Source organism: Periplaneta americana, chromosome 3 (genome assembly GCF_040183065.1).
Source record: "Periplaneta americana isolate PAMFEO1 chromosome 3, P.americana_PAMFEO1_priV1, whole genome shotgun sequence".
NCBI lineage: Eukaryota > Metazoa > Arthropoda > Insecta > Blattodea > Blattidae > Periplaneta > Periplaneta americana.
Window position 1 is genome coordinate 206,401,501 of NC_091119.1, and position 17,253 is coordinate 206,418,753.

At 35.0% G+C, this 17,253-nt stretch overlaps 1 protein-coding gene across 1 annotated transcript; it reads left to right on the forward strand.

The window, feature by feature from the left end:
• The first annotated feature begins 389 nt into the window (after positions 1–389).
• Positions 390–14,899, forward strand: LOC138697185 (uncharacterized). The gene is made up of 9 exons (XM_069822751.1): positions 390–523; positions 3,535–3,653; positions 5,274–5,373; positions 5,497–5,540; positions 5,652–5,687; positions 10,554–10,671; positions 12,484–12,569; positions 12,828–12,855; positions 14,714–14,899. Exons 1-9 carry the CDS (start codon positions 397–399, stop codon positions 14,770–14,772), a joined length of 717 nt encoding a protein of 238 aa, XP_069678852.1. The 5' UTR covers positions 390–396; the 3' UTR covers positions 14,773–14,899.
• The last annotated feature ends 2,354 nt before the right edge of the window (positions 14,900–17,253 follow it).

Sequence of the window (17,253 nt, forward strand, 5' to 3'; positions counted from 1 at the left end):
AAGATCAATTTTAGGCCATTTTTAAGGACATTTTTGAAAGATTTTAGGTCATCATGATTTATAGGCCATCAAAATCCTAGCCCTACTTATCAGAAATATAATTGTATTTTTCTGTAGATTTACAATTAAATCATTCGAGATATTTAGCTGGCAATAAAGAAAACGAATCACGTTTCCATCAAATACAGAGTTTTCAAGTTAGCACTTGTCACAGAATTGTGTGGCTCGTTAGGGCACTTCATAATCATACAATGTGACACACAAATTTAATTTAACTTCATTTCATTTCCTGCGAAACAGAATAAGCGTTATTATTAGAAATTTCGATGACAGTGCAATACAGTCACACAATGCCCTAAGGTCAATCGGAAGTGAGCTTCCGTGGCCGACATTTATATGCACATATCTGGCTATCTACTCTGCTTATTCTCTTCCATCATGCACTGGGGTTCGGAAGTATTTCTCGTCATAGTCACGCATTTCGTCACATCCGGTCACGGATTCGAAGAGGTTTATAATCCAGGTAAGTTAATGATTACTCAGTTATGTCAACATATTTCACAATACTTCTATATATGGATTAAATGTTAATAATTCAATACAATAATTATTAATATGTTCCCAGCCTTAAAATGGGATGTAATAATTTTCGAGGCGATTTGAAAGAAATCTTAAGTTATCAGTAACATAAGACATATTATTCAAAGTCCCAAGACAGTTATGCAAATCTAACTTTCAGGTAAAGCTATCTGTGAAACAGACTTGAATAATTTCAAAGGAAAATTGTTCCGGGGCCGGGTGTCGATCCTGGAACCTTTGGCTGAGCGCGCCAACGGTCTACTGACTAAGCTACCCAGGAAGACACCCAACACCGTCTCAATTTTTCCCAGATAGTTGTTTATTTTATTTATTTAGTAGTTTATTTTACGACGCTTTATCAACATCTCAGGTTATTTAGCGTGTGAATGATATAAAGGTGATAATGCCGACGAAATGAGTCCGGGGTCCAGCACCGAAAGTTACCCAGCATTTGCTCTTATTGGGTTGAGGGAAAACCCCGGAAAAAACCTCAACCAGGTAACTTGCCCCGACCGGGAATCGAACCCGGGCCACCTGGTTTCGCGGCCAGACGTGCTGACCGTTACTCCACAGGTGTGGACGATAGTTGTTTATGTTACTACGTTCGAAATTAAGGTTTTACGTATAATTTGAGAAATTTACTGTTCCTTATAATTTTACAAATTAATATTAGAATTTAGTCATTGTGTGATACATAAGAAAATTCTTTCATTCACACTTACACTGATTTACAAGGGGTAATGCTGTACTCTTAAATAAATCCTGCAATACGAATTTCTTCTAATGCGGTGCTTGGTTTCTTTTGTGAACCTCTGTAATCATATGCATGCAATTCTGAATTGCATTTCCCTTCTTATTGGACTTCCAATAGCTTTACGTATATTATAGCCCTTGAAGTTAGACTGAAACGTGTTTTCCTTTCGAATTTTGTGATGGAGTCCAACATAAATTTTGCTGCATTTTCGTACAATATCGTATAAATTATAAGATTAATAGTGGTGGTGTTTAATTATAGGCAATATAGTTTAAATACACATACAAACATATTTTCATTTACAATTTAATTATGAGTATTTTCTTGAAGAAACAGAAGAGGTATTATTGCTTAAGTTTCTGTAATTGTCTTCTAAGTCCATATTCAATACATTATTTCACTTTTATAGTTTCTCCATCGCTCATTGAAGTTACGGTATTAAAATAATGTTGTATGAACTAAAAACCTAGCATAGCCTACACAATGTACAGTAGGATTATTGCATTTCGAAATATAATAATAATAATAATAATAATAATAATAATAATAATAATCAGTATTAGTGGTGTGAGAAGAATTCGCAGTAGTAGTAGTAATAGTAGTAGTAGTGGTAGTAATAGTAATAGTAGTAGTAGTAGCAGTAGTAGTAGTAGGGGTAGTAATAGTAGTAGTAGTAGTAGCAGTAGTAGTAGTAGGGGTAGTAATAGTAGTAGTTGTAGCAGTAGTAGTAGTAGTAGTGGTAGTAGTAGTATTAGTAGTAGTAATAGTAGTAGCAGCAGTAGTAGTGGTAGTAGTAGTGGTAGCAGTAGTAATAGTAGTAGTAGCAGTAGTAATAGTAGTAGTAGTGGTAGTAGTAGTAATAGTGGTAGTAGTGGTAGTAGTAGTGGTATCAGTAGTAATAGTAGTAGTTGTAGCAGCAGTAGTAGTGGTAGTAGTAGTAGTATTAGTAGTAGTAATAGTAGTAGTAGTAGTAATAGTAGTAGTAGTAGTAATAGTAGTAGCAGCAGTAGTAGTGGTAGTAGTAGTGGTAGCAGTAGTAATAGTAGTAATAGTAGTAGTAGCAGTAGTAATAGTAGTAGTAGTGGTAGTAGTAGTAATAGTGGTAGTAGTGGTAGTAGTAGTGGTAGCAGTAGTAATAGTAGTAGTTGTACCAGCAGCAGTAGTAGTAGTAGTAGTAGTGGTAGTAGTAGTAGTATTAGTAGTAGTAATAGTAGTAGTAGTAGTAGTGGTAGTAATAGTAATAGTAGTAGTAGTAGTAGTAGTAGGGGTAGTAATAGTAGTAGTAGCAGCAGTAGTAGTAGGGGTAGTAATAGTAGTAGTTGTAGCAGTAGTAGTAGTAGTAGTGGTAGTAGTAGTATTAGTAGTAGTAATAGTAGTAGCAGCAGTAGTAGTGGTAGTAGTAGTGGTAGCAGTAGTAATAGTAGTAGTAGCAGTAGTAATAGTAGTAGTAGTGGTAGTAGTAGTAATAGTGGTAGTAGTGGTATCAGTAGTAATAGTAGTAGTTGTAGCAGCAGTAGTAGTGGTAGTAGTAGTAGTAGTAGTAGTATTAGTAGTAGTAATAGTAGTAGTAGTAGTAATTGTAGTAGTAGTAGTAATAGTAGTAGCAGCAGTAGTAGTGGTAGTAGTAGTGGTAGCAGTAGTAATAGTAGTAATAGTAGTAGTAGCAGTAGTAATAGTAGTAGTAGTGGTAGTAGTAGTAATAGTGGTAGTAGTGGTAGTAGTAGTGGTAGCAGTAGTAATAGTAGTAGTTGTACCAGCAGCAGTAGTAGTAGTAGTAGTAGTAGTAGTAGTGGTAGTAGTAATAGTATTAGTAGTAGTAATAGTAGTAGTAGTAGTAGTAACAGTGGTAGTAGTAGTGGTAGCAGTAGTAATAGTAGTAGTTGTACCAGCAGCAGCAGTAGTAGTAGTAGTAGTAGTAGTAGTGGTAGTAGTAATAGTATTAGTAGTAGTAATAGTAGTAGTAGTAGTAACAGTGGTAGTAGTAGTGGTAGCAGTAGTAATAGTAGTAGTTGTACCAGCAGCAGTAGTAGTAGTAGTGGTAGTAGTAGTAGTAGTAATAGTAGTAGTAGTAGTAGTAGTAGTAGTAGTAGTAGTAGTGTTAGGAGCAGTAGTAGATTACGTTGCTTACGACGAAGACGGATCTTTTACTTAACAGCTATTCATGTCATTTCTGATTATCAATGACGCTACGTTTGTTTCAGATGATTTAGATGTCTTACAGTTGAACTTCAATGAGGAGGACAATCACCTTTTCACACTCTCCAGACATGTGAGACAGACTGAACAAGACGAGTATGCCGAAACTGTTGAACGCAATATGGTGAGGAATCAGTTAATCCTTTAATTCTAAGTTTACTTTCGCTCTCGTATCCTTGTATTGTGACTTTAAATGAAGTGAAGCGAGACCGAAGGTCATGTTCAAGGTGTGTTCTATCAAGGAAAGTGATTAATAATATTCCTTTTAATTGGGTATTTTAATTTTCTTAAATATTTCAGGCGATTAAAATATAATCTGTTTTGCGTTGATATTTGTGTATACAATTTTGAAATTAATATTCAAATCCTATTTCAAGTGACTTTATTACTAAATATAAAGTATAAATAGACTGTTCTGTGATGCCTATTAGTTTATATTATTGCTACAAGTAGGTCTATACAGGGTGGAGGTGAAATAACCCTGCAGATTGTAAGGAACGATATGGTATACTCAAATGAATAGAAAATCTATATTACGTTTTGTGATTAAATGCACTTTTAAATATAGAATTAAGTTGGAAGTTTCAGCAGCCTGACAACATCACCGCTAACACAGTCTTATTTCTTCTCGTAATTTAGGTGTAAGAATTAAAATGTGCCTCAGTGGAACGTACAGCAGAGTCCGTATAGGTCAGTTTCTGTCAGATGCGTTTCCAATTCACTGTGGACTAAAGCAAGGAGATGCACTATCACCTTTACTTTTTAACTTTGCCATTAGGAAAGTCCAGGATAACAGAGAGGGTTTGGAATTGACCGGATTACATCAGCTGCTTGTCCATGCTGATGACGTGAATATGTTCGGAGAAAATCCACAAACGATTAGGGAAAATACGGGAATTTTACTGGAAGCAAGCAAAGAGATAGGTTTGGAAGTAAATCCCGAAAAGACAAAGTATATGATTATGTCTCGTAACCAGAATATTCTACGAAATGGGAATATAAAATTTGTAAATTTATCCTTTGAAGAGGTGGAAAAAATTAAATACCTGGGAGCAACAGTAACAAATATAAATGATATTAGGGAGGAAATTAAACACAGAATGAACATGGGAAATGCCTGTTATTATTCGGTTGAGAAGCTTTCGTCATATAGTCTGCTGTCAAAAAATCTGAACGTTGGAATTTATAAAACATTTATATTACCGGTTGTTCTATATGGTTGTGAAACTTGGACTCTCACTTTGGGAAAGGAACAGAGAGTAAGGGTGTTTTAGAATAAGGTTCTTAGAAAATATTTGGGGCTAAGAGAGATGAAGTTACAAGAGAATGGAGGAAGTTACACTGCACAGAACTGCACGCATTGTATTGTTCACGTGACATAATTAGGAACATTAAATCCAGACGTTTGAGATGAGCAGGACATGTAGCACGTATGGGTGAATCCAGAAATGTATATAGTGTGTTAGTTGGAAGGCCGGAGGGAAAAAGACCTTTAGGGAGGCCGAGACGTAGATGGGAAGATAATATTAAAATGGATTTGAGGGAGGTGGGATATGATGGTAGAGACTGTATTAATCTTGCACAGGATAGGGACCGATAGCGGGCTTATGTGAGGGCGGCAATGAACCTCCGGGTTCCTTAAAAGCCGTTAAGTGAATAGTACAGAAGAAAACATCACATGCTGTAATTCAATTCATATGAATTTCTGGATCTTGTACTAAATTCACCTGTCAAATTATTTCAGATGTGCTGCCAAATCAAGCGTGATCCGAAACGTGCCAGAAAGGAGCGTAACTGGGAAGAAGAAAGGAAAATCAGGAAGACATGCGAAGCATTGGCTCCTCGTAAGTCCTATCTGTATCATACAATCAGTGGAACAAAATGTAAAGTGTTGGACTTCAATTACGTTTTGAGTTTATTTTTTAATACAAAGTGATTTCACTTGTTTGTTCATATTTTATCGACAGAAAATGCAAGCGAGACCTCTGAGGAGAGATTGAATAAAATGACGGTGAGTTTTAATTCCTAGTTCCCTTTCAATAGACTGGAAAATTATAGATGTGTCATAATTCCATATGAACTACCATGACTACAAATTTATAAACATTTCTATTCCTTCCAGTGTTATGTTGATTGCTCGTTCAAGAAGCACAATGCTGTAAGTATTCCATGTAACATTTGCTTTGGTTACAGTTAGAAGAATAATATTTCAATACAGAAAGAGGAATTCAGTATCCTAGCAACAGAGTTTGAAATTCTGCCCTTGGTATTGTGCAGTCTAGGCTAGTGTTTAATGTGATATCAGCGGTTCAATTATTGAATTATGAATTGCAGAAATTAAATATGTCCATTTGAGTAAATTTTTAGGGACACAAAATACTGTTTATGCTCGACCATGCCGAAATGTAGTAATTATACACCTGGTAGTAGCCCTTTAATGCACCTCATTAAAGTACACCTATTCATATAGTTCAGTTGTTCAGCCAATGAGAAATCACCATTGTAGCATCATAAAACCGCAATTATCGATTATTCTCGGATATGCAATCGAAAGACAACTAACGAAACGTCACGGAGGCTGGAAATCCAATACTGTCGCAGAAGGTTATATTCTGTTACTATAATAATTAGTGTTAACTGTAAATAATATTCAAATAAATTCAATTTGTCATCTCGTTTTTGAATTCTAAATCAATTTCCAGGTTATATCAAGATTAATATTCATGTTATTCTCTAGATTACTGCCACACTGACTACTGCGATGTTATATAAAGTAACCACAATGCAAATTTGAGCAGAAGGCTACAACGTGTGCATAATGCGTGCGTCCGTTATATTTGTAATATTCGTAAGTATGATCATGTTTCCCCGTCTTTCCAAACTCTGTCTTGGCTAAGGCTAAGCGATCGACGAGCCCTGCATTCTCTTGTTCTCTTATTTCAAATTCTGCGCACCGCTACCCCAATCTATTTGGCTTCTCTTTTTCAAAATTTATCCGCATATCATCGGCTAATTACAAGATCTCATCATAACAATTTACTCATTATACCTCACAACAAGACATCTTTATATTCTTCATCTTATACAGTTTCAGTTGCTAGAAATTGGAACTCGCTTCCGAGTGATGTAAGGGGTTGTTGGACAATAACTTCATTTAGGTCAAAATTACATAAATTCTTACTTAACAGATTAATTGCTGATTAATATTTGTTACTTATAATGAAACTAACATCTGTCCATTCTTATTATTATCATTAATTTCTCTAAATATATTTACAAAATCTCTAATGGCAATTACATTAATATTCTTATTATAGAAATATATTTTAGATTTACATACATATATTTTTTTTTCTCCCTGTAACATAGTTCTAGTAAGCTTATATTAAATTAATTTTCATCATTTTACTAGCTATCCCCAATATTAAATTAATTATAATTGATTGAATTAAATTAGCTCATAAATTAAGTTACTACTTTACCTTATAGGTGTATCTAAATTTAAATAAATATGTAGTCTACTAGTCGTTAAATTGAACAATATAGCTGGAGAGCCTTTTAAGTGTAGTGTAAATATTTGTAATTTAAATATGTATTGTATTGATTAAGGCTGGTTGAGTGGAAGAGAAGACCTTAACTCTGCCAGCGAAAATAAAACATTATTATTATTATTATTATTATTATTATTATTATTATTATTAAGGTCAATGACATTCGTTCCTCGGAAAAATCAATACTTTCGCGTCTGCGCACATCTCAAATTTAGAAGGTCAGTTCCGCTCTTCACTTAAATAACCATAACATGAATATTTATGAATAATTTCAAGTTAGAAATATGATCGAGCATAAAAAGTCGTATGGAACTTGCCTAAAATGGTAATTAAGACGCTCGTATGAAAATTATGAACTCGCCTGCGCTCGTTTCATAAACAAACATACTCGCGTCTTAATTACTACCAATATAGGGTAGTTGCATAATGTACTATTATCTTCAAATGCGTTTGGTATTTGGAAGCGACTATTTTCATTAAAGCACATCAATAAGTTCTTGTGTTTGACATAGGCTACATGAAATTTATTTTTTTTTTCAATGTTTTTCCGAAAAAAAAATTGAATTGCCTGGACATATGGAGTTTATGAAATTCACGACTAGTAACAATTATTTAATTTCTACAAAATAACTTCTAGGTGAAGAAGGCAGAGAAGGACATTTTTTTTTATCTTATAAAGCACTTTGAATGTATATTTAAGCCAAGAAATTGAAAAGAGTACACACACACACACACACACACACACACACACAAACATGCGGAATTATATGTGAATAGCATATTTAATTATTCAAATTTCTTCACACCTATACTTACTTACTTACTAGCTTTTGAGGAACCCGGAGGTTCATTGCCGCCCTCACATAAGCCCGCCATTGGTCCCTATCCTGAGCAAGATTAATCCAGTCTCTATCATCATATCCTACCTCCCTCAAATCCATTTTAATATCTTCCCATCTACGTCTCGGCCTCCCTAAAGGTCTTTTTCCCTCCGGCCTCCCAACTAACACTCGAGTTATGTGTAGGCTCTCTTTTCCAATAGTCGGTTTAAAAATATCCTTCCGTCCTACTATAGCATTGAAATCCCCCAATAAAATTTTCATGTGATATCTAGGTAAGTGATCAAAAGTCTGTTCCAATTCCTCATAGAAGCTATCCCTATAAAAAAACAAAGAAAAACCATCTAAATTCTTTTAGTTTTTAAAACATTCCATATGACTTTGACTTCTAGTGTTCCTGCAATTCACCGTAACTTAGCCTATTTTCTGCCTTCCCCTTAGTGTCCGCATATGATCTATATCATATCGTCTATCATTTGATATCTTCTTCTGCCCCGAACTCTTTTCCCGTTCACCATTCCTTCCAGTGCATCCTTCAGCAAGCAGTTTCTTCTCAGCCAGTGACTCAACCAATTCCTTTTTGTCTTCTTTATCAGTTTCAGCATAATTCTTTTTTCACCCACTATTTCCAACACAGCTTCATTTCTTATTCTGTCTCTCCACTTCACACGCTCCATCCTTTTCCATATCCACATTTCAAATGCTTCTAATCGCTTCTCTTCACTTCGTTGTAATGTCCATGCTTCTGCCCCATACAATGCCACATTCCACACAAGGCACTTCACTAGTCTCTTCCTTAGTTTTTTTTTCCAGAGATCCGCAGAAGATGCTCTAACTTTCTTTAGCCATGCTATCCTCCTTGTAGGTATCTAAAATGCGTTCAATTTAAAAGAGAAGAAAATATTGAAAAGTACGTAACATACCTGACTATGAGTAAATTTATACGTCTCAATTAAATTAGTAATCAAGCAAGAATCAATACTTTGTGGCACAAATGCACTGAAACGGAGGGACATCATTTCCAACGTATTATGCTGTTGCTGACTATGGTTGTGTCCCTTTTAAATTGAACACTCTGTATTACTTTAATTTCGGACTTGGTTATAACTTACGTGTAGAATTTTATTATCAAAGCGATTTTGTAATTATTCATTAAATACGTGCAGTCTTAGAAAAACGTTTTGTCTCACAGACACTTTATAAGTTCCAGAAAGGAGGCAGTGCGCATGATCAGACATACAACGAAACAAAACTAATTTTATTACCTCCACTACCTCTTGTGAACCAGGTCGCACGTCCTCTGATCATACGCACTTCCTCCTTTCTGGAACTTGTAAAGTTTCTGTGCGACAAAACTTTTTTCTAGGACTGTACGTATTTAATGAATAATTACGAAATCGCTTTGATAATAAAATTCTACACGTAAGCTATAACCAAGTCCGAAATTAAAGTTTCTGTGCGACAAAACTTTTTTTCTAAGACTGTACATAATTCAAGACGTAGATGGGAGGATAATATTAAAATGGATTTGAGGGAGGTGGGATATCATGATAGAGACTGGATTAATCTTGCTCAGTATAGGGACTTATGTGAGCGCGGCAATGAACCTCCGGGTTCTTTAAAAGCAATAAGTAAGTAAGTACATGATTCAAATATTTACTTAAAAGAAGACTGATTTAAGGCAAGCTACACATTTGTAAATGTCCAAACATCTCAAACAACTTGTCGAATATTAAAGGGTGGCTAGTAAATTATAAAACTGTATAGGTATGGAAAGTATCATACAATGGTGCACATGATATTAATGGCAGTTTTCTTTTACACAGTAATAATGACAAAGTTCTGGGTAGAAAATTTTGAATTCCAAGTAGAGGTTCAGCATGATGTAAACATCTATGGTTAACGACAAACAGTGTATTGCTAGAAGTTAACATATGAGGCTATCAAATGCAAAACTCGCCTTATCCAGGTAAAGTGATTTGTCAGAAAACAGGAAAAACCTCTGCAAGACAAACCGTAAAGATTTTGAAATGTATTTTAATGCTATCATTTTCTTACAAAGCCCTACAACTAACATGCATCATATGAAAAATCAGACACCAATATTACGACAGTGAAACACAATTTAATTTTGGATAAGGCGAGTTTTACACTGTACTGTTGTGGATAAGACATGCTTTGGTTGTTACAACATATGCTTTTATAAAAAAAATAGCTTTACTTTTCTCATTTACTATTCACTATCTTTGCTTCACAACATAAATGAATAACTTCTTATAATTTAGTGCAAATACACATACTATTCTTTATACAGAATGTCCCATTTATCTCGTGCGCCTATTTCTTAATGGTAGTACAGCAAACATTGGATAAGAAGAGTTTTGCTCTAAATTATTAGATGGATCAGACTTGGTTTTGTACGAAGAACTGTTATGGATATGGACAGTTTTGCATTTATAGTAGTTTTCTGAGCTCTATGGAAGAGGAATTAGACAAGATTTGCACAAACCGACTATATCAGTGGATAGAGAGCTGCAAGTAGTACAACATTCCATATGTAACTCACTTTTTTTTTAATTTTGGATAAGACGAGTTTTGCACTTGATAGCCTCATATATACGCAATATTTTCCAGACTGATTCCAGTGGAAACATACTGCTCGATGAAGCCATGACGTTTTTGGAAGATGAAGGTCTGAGCGGTGAATTAATTTTAGATAAAGTAAAGTTATTCTGCGGAAACTATAGTTCAGGTAAGCATATTTAACGTTTTATTTTTGTTATTATGTCATACAGTAGGAAAGACTATCGGAAAAGTCAACAGTAACAGGTAAAACACAAGAAAAACAATCGCAATATTGCCTAAATCTAAAAATCTCGGTCAACCAACAAGAGACAAGTCGTTTTAAGGTATTCTTTTCAAGATCAAAAATTTCATTCGGCAATTTATCGTATATTTATCGAGTAATTATGCATTGCCTTTGACAGTCTACATTTAGGAATGTCAAAGTAATTCTTCTTCCTAAGATCATAAGTGAGTGAACAACTTACAAGGGAACCTGACAATTCATGGTGCTTGAATTGATTGAAAATACATTTTTAAGCTAATATTCGTTTGTTAAGAAACGTGGTGATAGTCGTTCGTTTCGCTTTTTCCTCGGTGTAAGTAGCAACGATTTTCAAGTCAGTATATTTCGTAAACGAGGCAAAGATGAAACGAAAGATTAACGTTCTTAAAGAACCAAAATTATCTGAAATATGCATTTTCATTACATTCAAGCACAGTGACCTGGGACGCTTCCCTTGTTAGATTTACTTGGAAAAGATTCACATGAAACGTTTTCTAACGTGTGAAAGCTGAAACAAAATATTAAATTTAATTTTAATTTAATAAAAAATATCATTCGTTCACAAATGGGGGTACTTAATAAACGTGAGGAGTATAAAAACAGCCAATGTAACACAGTCTAATGTGAAGTACTTAACTGTGATATTAATTTCCAAATGAATCCAATTCTCTGTAATGACAGGATTATTATTATTCATTACAATTTCAAACAACTCATTGGCGTCATATTGATGCGTTAATCCTTTCGACTATCAATTGCATTGTTTTCTGCAGACTAGGCCGCATGGAATGAGGAAGCGATTATGAAGTAGTTAACGAGAAGGCCCCGCCTTGTTGAATTTAAATGCGGGGAGTATGAAAACAGAAATAAAAAGAAACATCAAACTCTCCAAATTCTTACAAACTTTTATTTCAAATCGTTACTATGGCAACCATATTCTCAATAGCAATCACGAATAGCCTAAAAGTTTTACGCAATTACAATGGATTACTCCAATTTCTTATCATTTTTTTATGCTCGACCATGCCGAAATATAGTAATTATACACCTGGTAACAGTTCTTTAATGCATGTAATTAAAGTTCAGGTTTTCGATTATTCTCGGCAATCGAAAGACAACTAGCAAAACGTCACGCAGGCTGAAAATCCAATACTGTCGCAGAAGGTTATGTTCTGTTACTATAATAATTATTATTATAATTAGCGTTAATTGTAAACAATATTCAAATAAATTCAATTTGTCATCTCGTTTTCAATGTCGAATTCAATTTCAAAGTTATATCAAGTTTAACGTTTATCTTACTCTCTAGATTATCTCAAGGTCGTCGACATTCGTTGCCCGGAAAAAATCAATACTTTCGCGTCTGCGCACATCTCATAATTTACGAGATTGCACAAGATTAGTTCGCTCCCCAGTCACATAAGAATAACATGAATACTTATGAATAATTTCAAGTTAGAAATATGGTCGAGCATAAAAAGTCGTATGAAACTTGCCTATAGGCCTAATGGTAATTAAGACGCTCGTATGAAAATTATGAAACTCGCTTGCGCTCGTTTCATAAACATCCTCGCGTCTTGATTACTACCATTATAGGCTCGTTGCATAATGTAATTGTTAAATTTCAGACTAGTGAAAGATAAACCAGCTAAGTTGATATGACAATATTAATAATATAAGCTTGATGAGACGAAACCTACGTTTTATGATTTGCAGAAATGACGTCGAAAGATGCCAAGAAGTACACCTGTCCCCGTCAGTCACTTCATTTCATGCTTTGTACGAAGGACATTATTCATAAGGTAACCACTATTCAATTCAATTCAGAATTGTTAATTTAAATTAATGCTAGCATAATTACGAACTTAACGTCGCCTATGGATACGTGATATAAATAAGATAAAAATTATAGAGGATAGGGGAAAGTAAAATATTATAATAAAGTCTGTCTGTATAAAACATAGCTACGATTGTGACCTTTTGATAAATGTTGATGGACTGCAAAATACAGTCCATTTACCTAAGATTTTATTTCCAAATATTATTTCCTTTTTTTACAGTTCTGTCCAGAGGAAATGTGGAATAGACGTAAGTAGTTTTCTTCTTACAAGAGTGTAAATCTACGATATCCATTAAAAATGAATTAAACATCAAGATCACATTACGCCATTATTGGCATTCGGCACAATACTAAACATAACGGTATTGGCAAAAAGTGGACGTAGAACTGTTGTAAATCCCAGCGTCTACAGCGACACAAGATTATGATCACTAGGTCTATTGTCAGCTAATTCAGGTGTGGAAGAATGAGTAGGTGAAGCGCCGACAGACCGATGGACGATGGATCAATATTTAAAGAGCGGGGGAGAGGTAATGGTTGGGAGGATTAGGTACATGGGTGGACGAATGGAAGTAAGACAGGTGAGAGGGTGAATTGATGCAAGAGAGGGAATTGGTTGGAGAGGAAACGGAAGAGTTATTATTATTATTATTATTATTATTATTATTATTATTATTATTATTATTATTATTATGTCTCGTCACCAGGATATTGTACGAAATGCAACTATAAAAATTGGAGATTTATCCTTCGAAGAAGTGGAAAAATTCAAATATCTTGGAGCAACAGTAACAAATATAAATGACACTCGGGAGGAAATTAAACACAGAATAAATATGGGAAATGCCTGTTATTATTCGGTTGAGAAGCTTTTATCATCCAGTCTGCTGTCAAAAAATCTGAAAGTTAGAATTTATAAACAGTTATATTACCGGTTGTTCTTTATGGTTGTGAAACTTGGACTCTCACTTTGAGAGAGGAACAGAGATTAAGGGTGTTTGAGAATAAGGTTCTTAGAAAAATATTTGGGGCTAAGAGGGATGAACTTACAGGAGAATGGAGAAAGTTACACAACGCAGAATTGCACGCATTGTATTCTCCACCTGACATAATTAGGAACATTAAATCCAGACGTTTGAGATGGGCAGCCACACCTGTGGAGTAACGGTCAGCGCGTCTGGCTGTGAAACCAGGTGGCCCGGGTTCGAATCCCGGTCGGGGCAAGTTACCTGGTTGAGGTTTTTTCCGGGGTTTTCCCTCAACCCAATACGAGCAAATGCTGGGTAACTTTTCGTGCTGGACCCCGGACTCATTTCACCGGCATTATCACCTTCATATCATTCAGACGCTAAATAACCTAGATGTTGATACAGCGTCGTAAAATAACCCAAAATAAATAAAAATAAATAGATGGGCAGGGCATGTAGCACGTATGGGCGAATCCAGGAATGCATATAAAGTGTTAGTTGGGAGGCCGGAGGGAAAGAGACCTTTAGAGAGGCCGAGACGTAGTTGGGAAGATAATATTAAAATGGATTTGAGGGATGTGGGATATGATGATAGATAATGAATTAATCTTGCTCAGGATAGGGACCAATGGCGGGCTTATGTGAGGGCGGCAATGAACCTCCGGGTTCCTTAAAATCCAGAAAGTAAGTTTCCAAAGCATTCTTTTAATCCCCGTAGACGGTCGTATTATCTTCAGACAAGAATCTAGTTCTCTGTAGGACCACCGAAAGTTCTCAACATGGTTTCCCTCTTCCCAGTTAATACTTTCGTTCCTCAGTAAAGCCTCTGTAATTCTGTAAACACAGTACTGTAAAATTTGCTGTACAAAATTCATAATTCTTAAGTAATGCAGCATTATTTTAATGCACTGTTGAGGATTCATCATTTTCAGCGCAATTTCTCAGCACAGATTTGTTCTTTCTCTGTTATATATTAGAAGAAAATACCATGAGATTACTTCAGATTTATTTTGTTGCAATAGTTAATAAATTTACGCTTTTGAAGACATTTCTTTTCGAACTGAAGTAAAGCCATTATTTTAATAATCTTGTAGGTAATATGAATGGCCAAAATCAACCCAACTTCTGTGTGTTTCAGGAAATATTGACGATTGTGAGAAACTTAAAGAGAAACTCAAAGACGAGTACAACGAGTAACAACTGTACGTAGAGTCAAAACTCATTCTCAGAAACTCAACTGAACATGTAAAATAATTGTAATTCAATAAAGTGAAATGTTCGAAAACTTTTGGTTTCGGATATAATAAATGGTCAATGCCTGCAGTTTCAAATGAATTCTTTAGCTGACAAGTTGAACACAATTGTGTTATTTACTAGGGCATTTGATAAATATTGGTAAGAATACTGTAAACAGCGCTTCTAGTGGTGAGCATCGGAGTCTTTTAGTACGTAATAGAGGAGCAATTGTTGCATAAATGTGGAGTTTTAAAAATCTTTATGCTCGACCATGCCGAAATGTAGCAATTATACACCTGGTAGTAGCCCTTTAATGCACCTCATTAAAGTACACCTATTCATTATAATTCAGTTGTTCAGCCAATGAGAAATCACTATTGTACCATTATAAAACCGTAAGTATCGATTATTCTCGGATATGCAATCGAAAGACAATTAGCGAAAAGTCACGGAGGCTGGAAATCCAATACTGTCGCAGAAGGTTATGTTCTGTTACTATAATAATTAGCGTTAATTGTAAATAATATTCAATAAATTCAATTTGTCGTCTCGTTTTTCAATTCTAAATCAATTTCCAGGTTATATCAAGATTAATGTTCATGTTATTCTCTAGATTATATCTAGGTCAATGACATTCGTTCCTCGGAAAAAATCAATACTTTCGCGTCTGCGCACATCTCACAATTCAGGTCAGTTCCGCTTCTCACTTACATTACCATAACATGAATACTTATGAATTATTTCAAGTTAGAAATATGGTCGAGCATAAAAAGTCGTATGAAACTTGCCTATAATGGTAATTAAGACGCTCGTATGAAAATTATGAAACTCGCTTGCGCTCGTTTCATAAACAAACATACTCGCGTCATAATTATTACCATTATAGGCTCATTGTATAATGTACTATTAAGTAACCATATTATGTTAATAATGTCTGATTTTTAGCACATACAATGGCCCTAATAAATGTTCAGTACGTGCTTCATAAAAATTCAAGTTGCAAGAGGTAAAACAAAAATTCAACTGTGTGCTTCATGGTATTAAATTAAGCTTATGGGACAGAAGTTCTACCACAACGAATACTTGCAAGATGGGTGGAAGCGAGAATTTCACTTTCAATCAAGAGCTGACAATCAGAGTGCTTTAGATCAATCAGTGAGAGAGACATTCAGAAATGATGCTGCAGATGGAGTTCGCCATCTCCCAAGGATTTGGCAATATATTGTTGACATGGTAAGGGACTATATTTTAAGTATGTACAGCCAAAAATATACTTAATAAATTTAGTAGGAAACAGTAACTATGTTGCCATTACTTTTTTAATGCCCTAATATACAGGGTGTATCTAAACTGGTGTCAAATATTTCGGGGACGTGTTCCTAACATCAAAACAACTAAAAAAGTTAATAAGAACACGGGTCCGAAAACCATTCGTTAGGGAGGTATTAAAGGATTTGTCCCCTTCATTGACCGCTGATTGTTTGGTGGTTTTTTGTTTGTTTGTATTTTGTAGAGCGAAGAAATCAGAAGAAAATGTATTCTGTGAGTGAACAGAACGAAATGATTTGCATCATTTAATTGATGATGTGCTTCTGGACGTCATCCAACGAACGTGTTTTAACACGATGCTGCTCCAGCTCATTTTAGTCTGATAGTTCGTAATTTTTCAACGATCGATTTTCCCAAAGATGTATTGGTCGAAGGGAATTCATTGCATGGCCTCCTCGATCACCTGATTTGAATCCAATGGATTTCTTCGTCTGGGGACATTTAAAGTCCCTGGTTTATGCGACTCCTGTACTTAATGTTGTTATTCTGAGAGCGTATCCAAACTGGGTTTGACGAAATACGAAACACTCCAGGGATTTTCAACAGAGTACGCCAGAGCATGTAACGCAGGTTTAGGGGACACCAAAGCAGGAGGAAGCCACTCCGAGTAATTTTTGTAAGATTAAATTTTGTCTTGTAACTCTGAAATAAAATATTTTGAGACCAATGTCCATATGAACCTTTCGTAATATTTTTGTGTTACGAACACATTCCCGAAATATTTGACACGAATTTAGATACACCCTGTATTGCGATGCGTAACTATACAGGGTGCATAAAAATTTAATGAGGATATAAATTAATGTAGGGCAATAATTTTGAACAATATAGCTATAGCCGAGATTGTCACACTTGTTCTATGGAGCGTCGAAATTATCGACGTTACATTTAAATATGACCCTATGGTTAAAACTTGATAGTAAAGGTTGGATAGGCTGTAACGAATCAGCTGCTGAAAGAAGAGCAACTTCACATTGAATGAAAACTACGAAGGGTTTTAACACGTGGCAGTTACATATAACAAAAAAAAGCTAAAGGAAAACTATAAGCCGAAAGTATAAACAAAACAAAAAATACAAACAAATATAAGAAGTATAAATAGAAATTTTTGCA

Coding starts and splice junctions, on each gene's coding strand:
- LOC138697185 (XM_069822751.1), top strand. CDS start 397: ATGCACATATCTGGCTATCTACTCTGCTTATTCTCTTCCATCATGCAC. Junction 5,374..5,496: donor ATGCGAAGCATTGGCTCCTC/GTAAGTCCTATC, acceptor TTTTATCGACAG/AAAATGCAAGCGAGACCTCT. Junction 10,672..12,483: donor CTGCGGAAACTATAGTTCAG/GTAAGCATATTT, acceptor TATGATTTGCAG/AAATGACGTCGAAAGATGCC.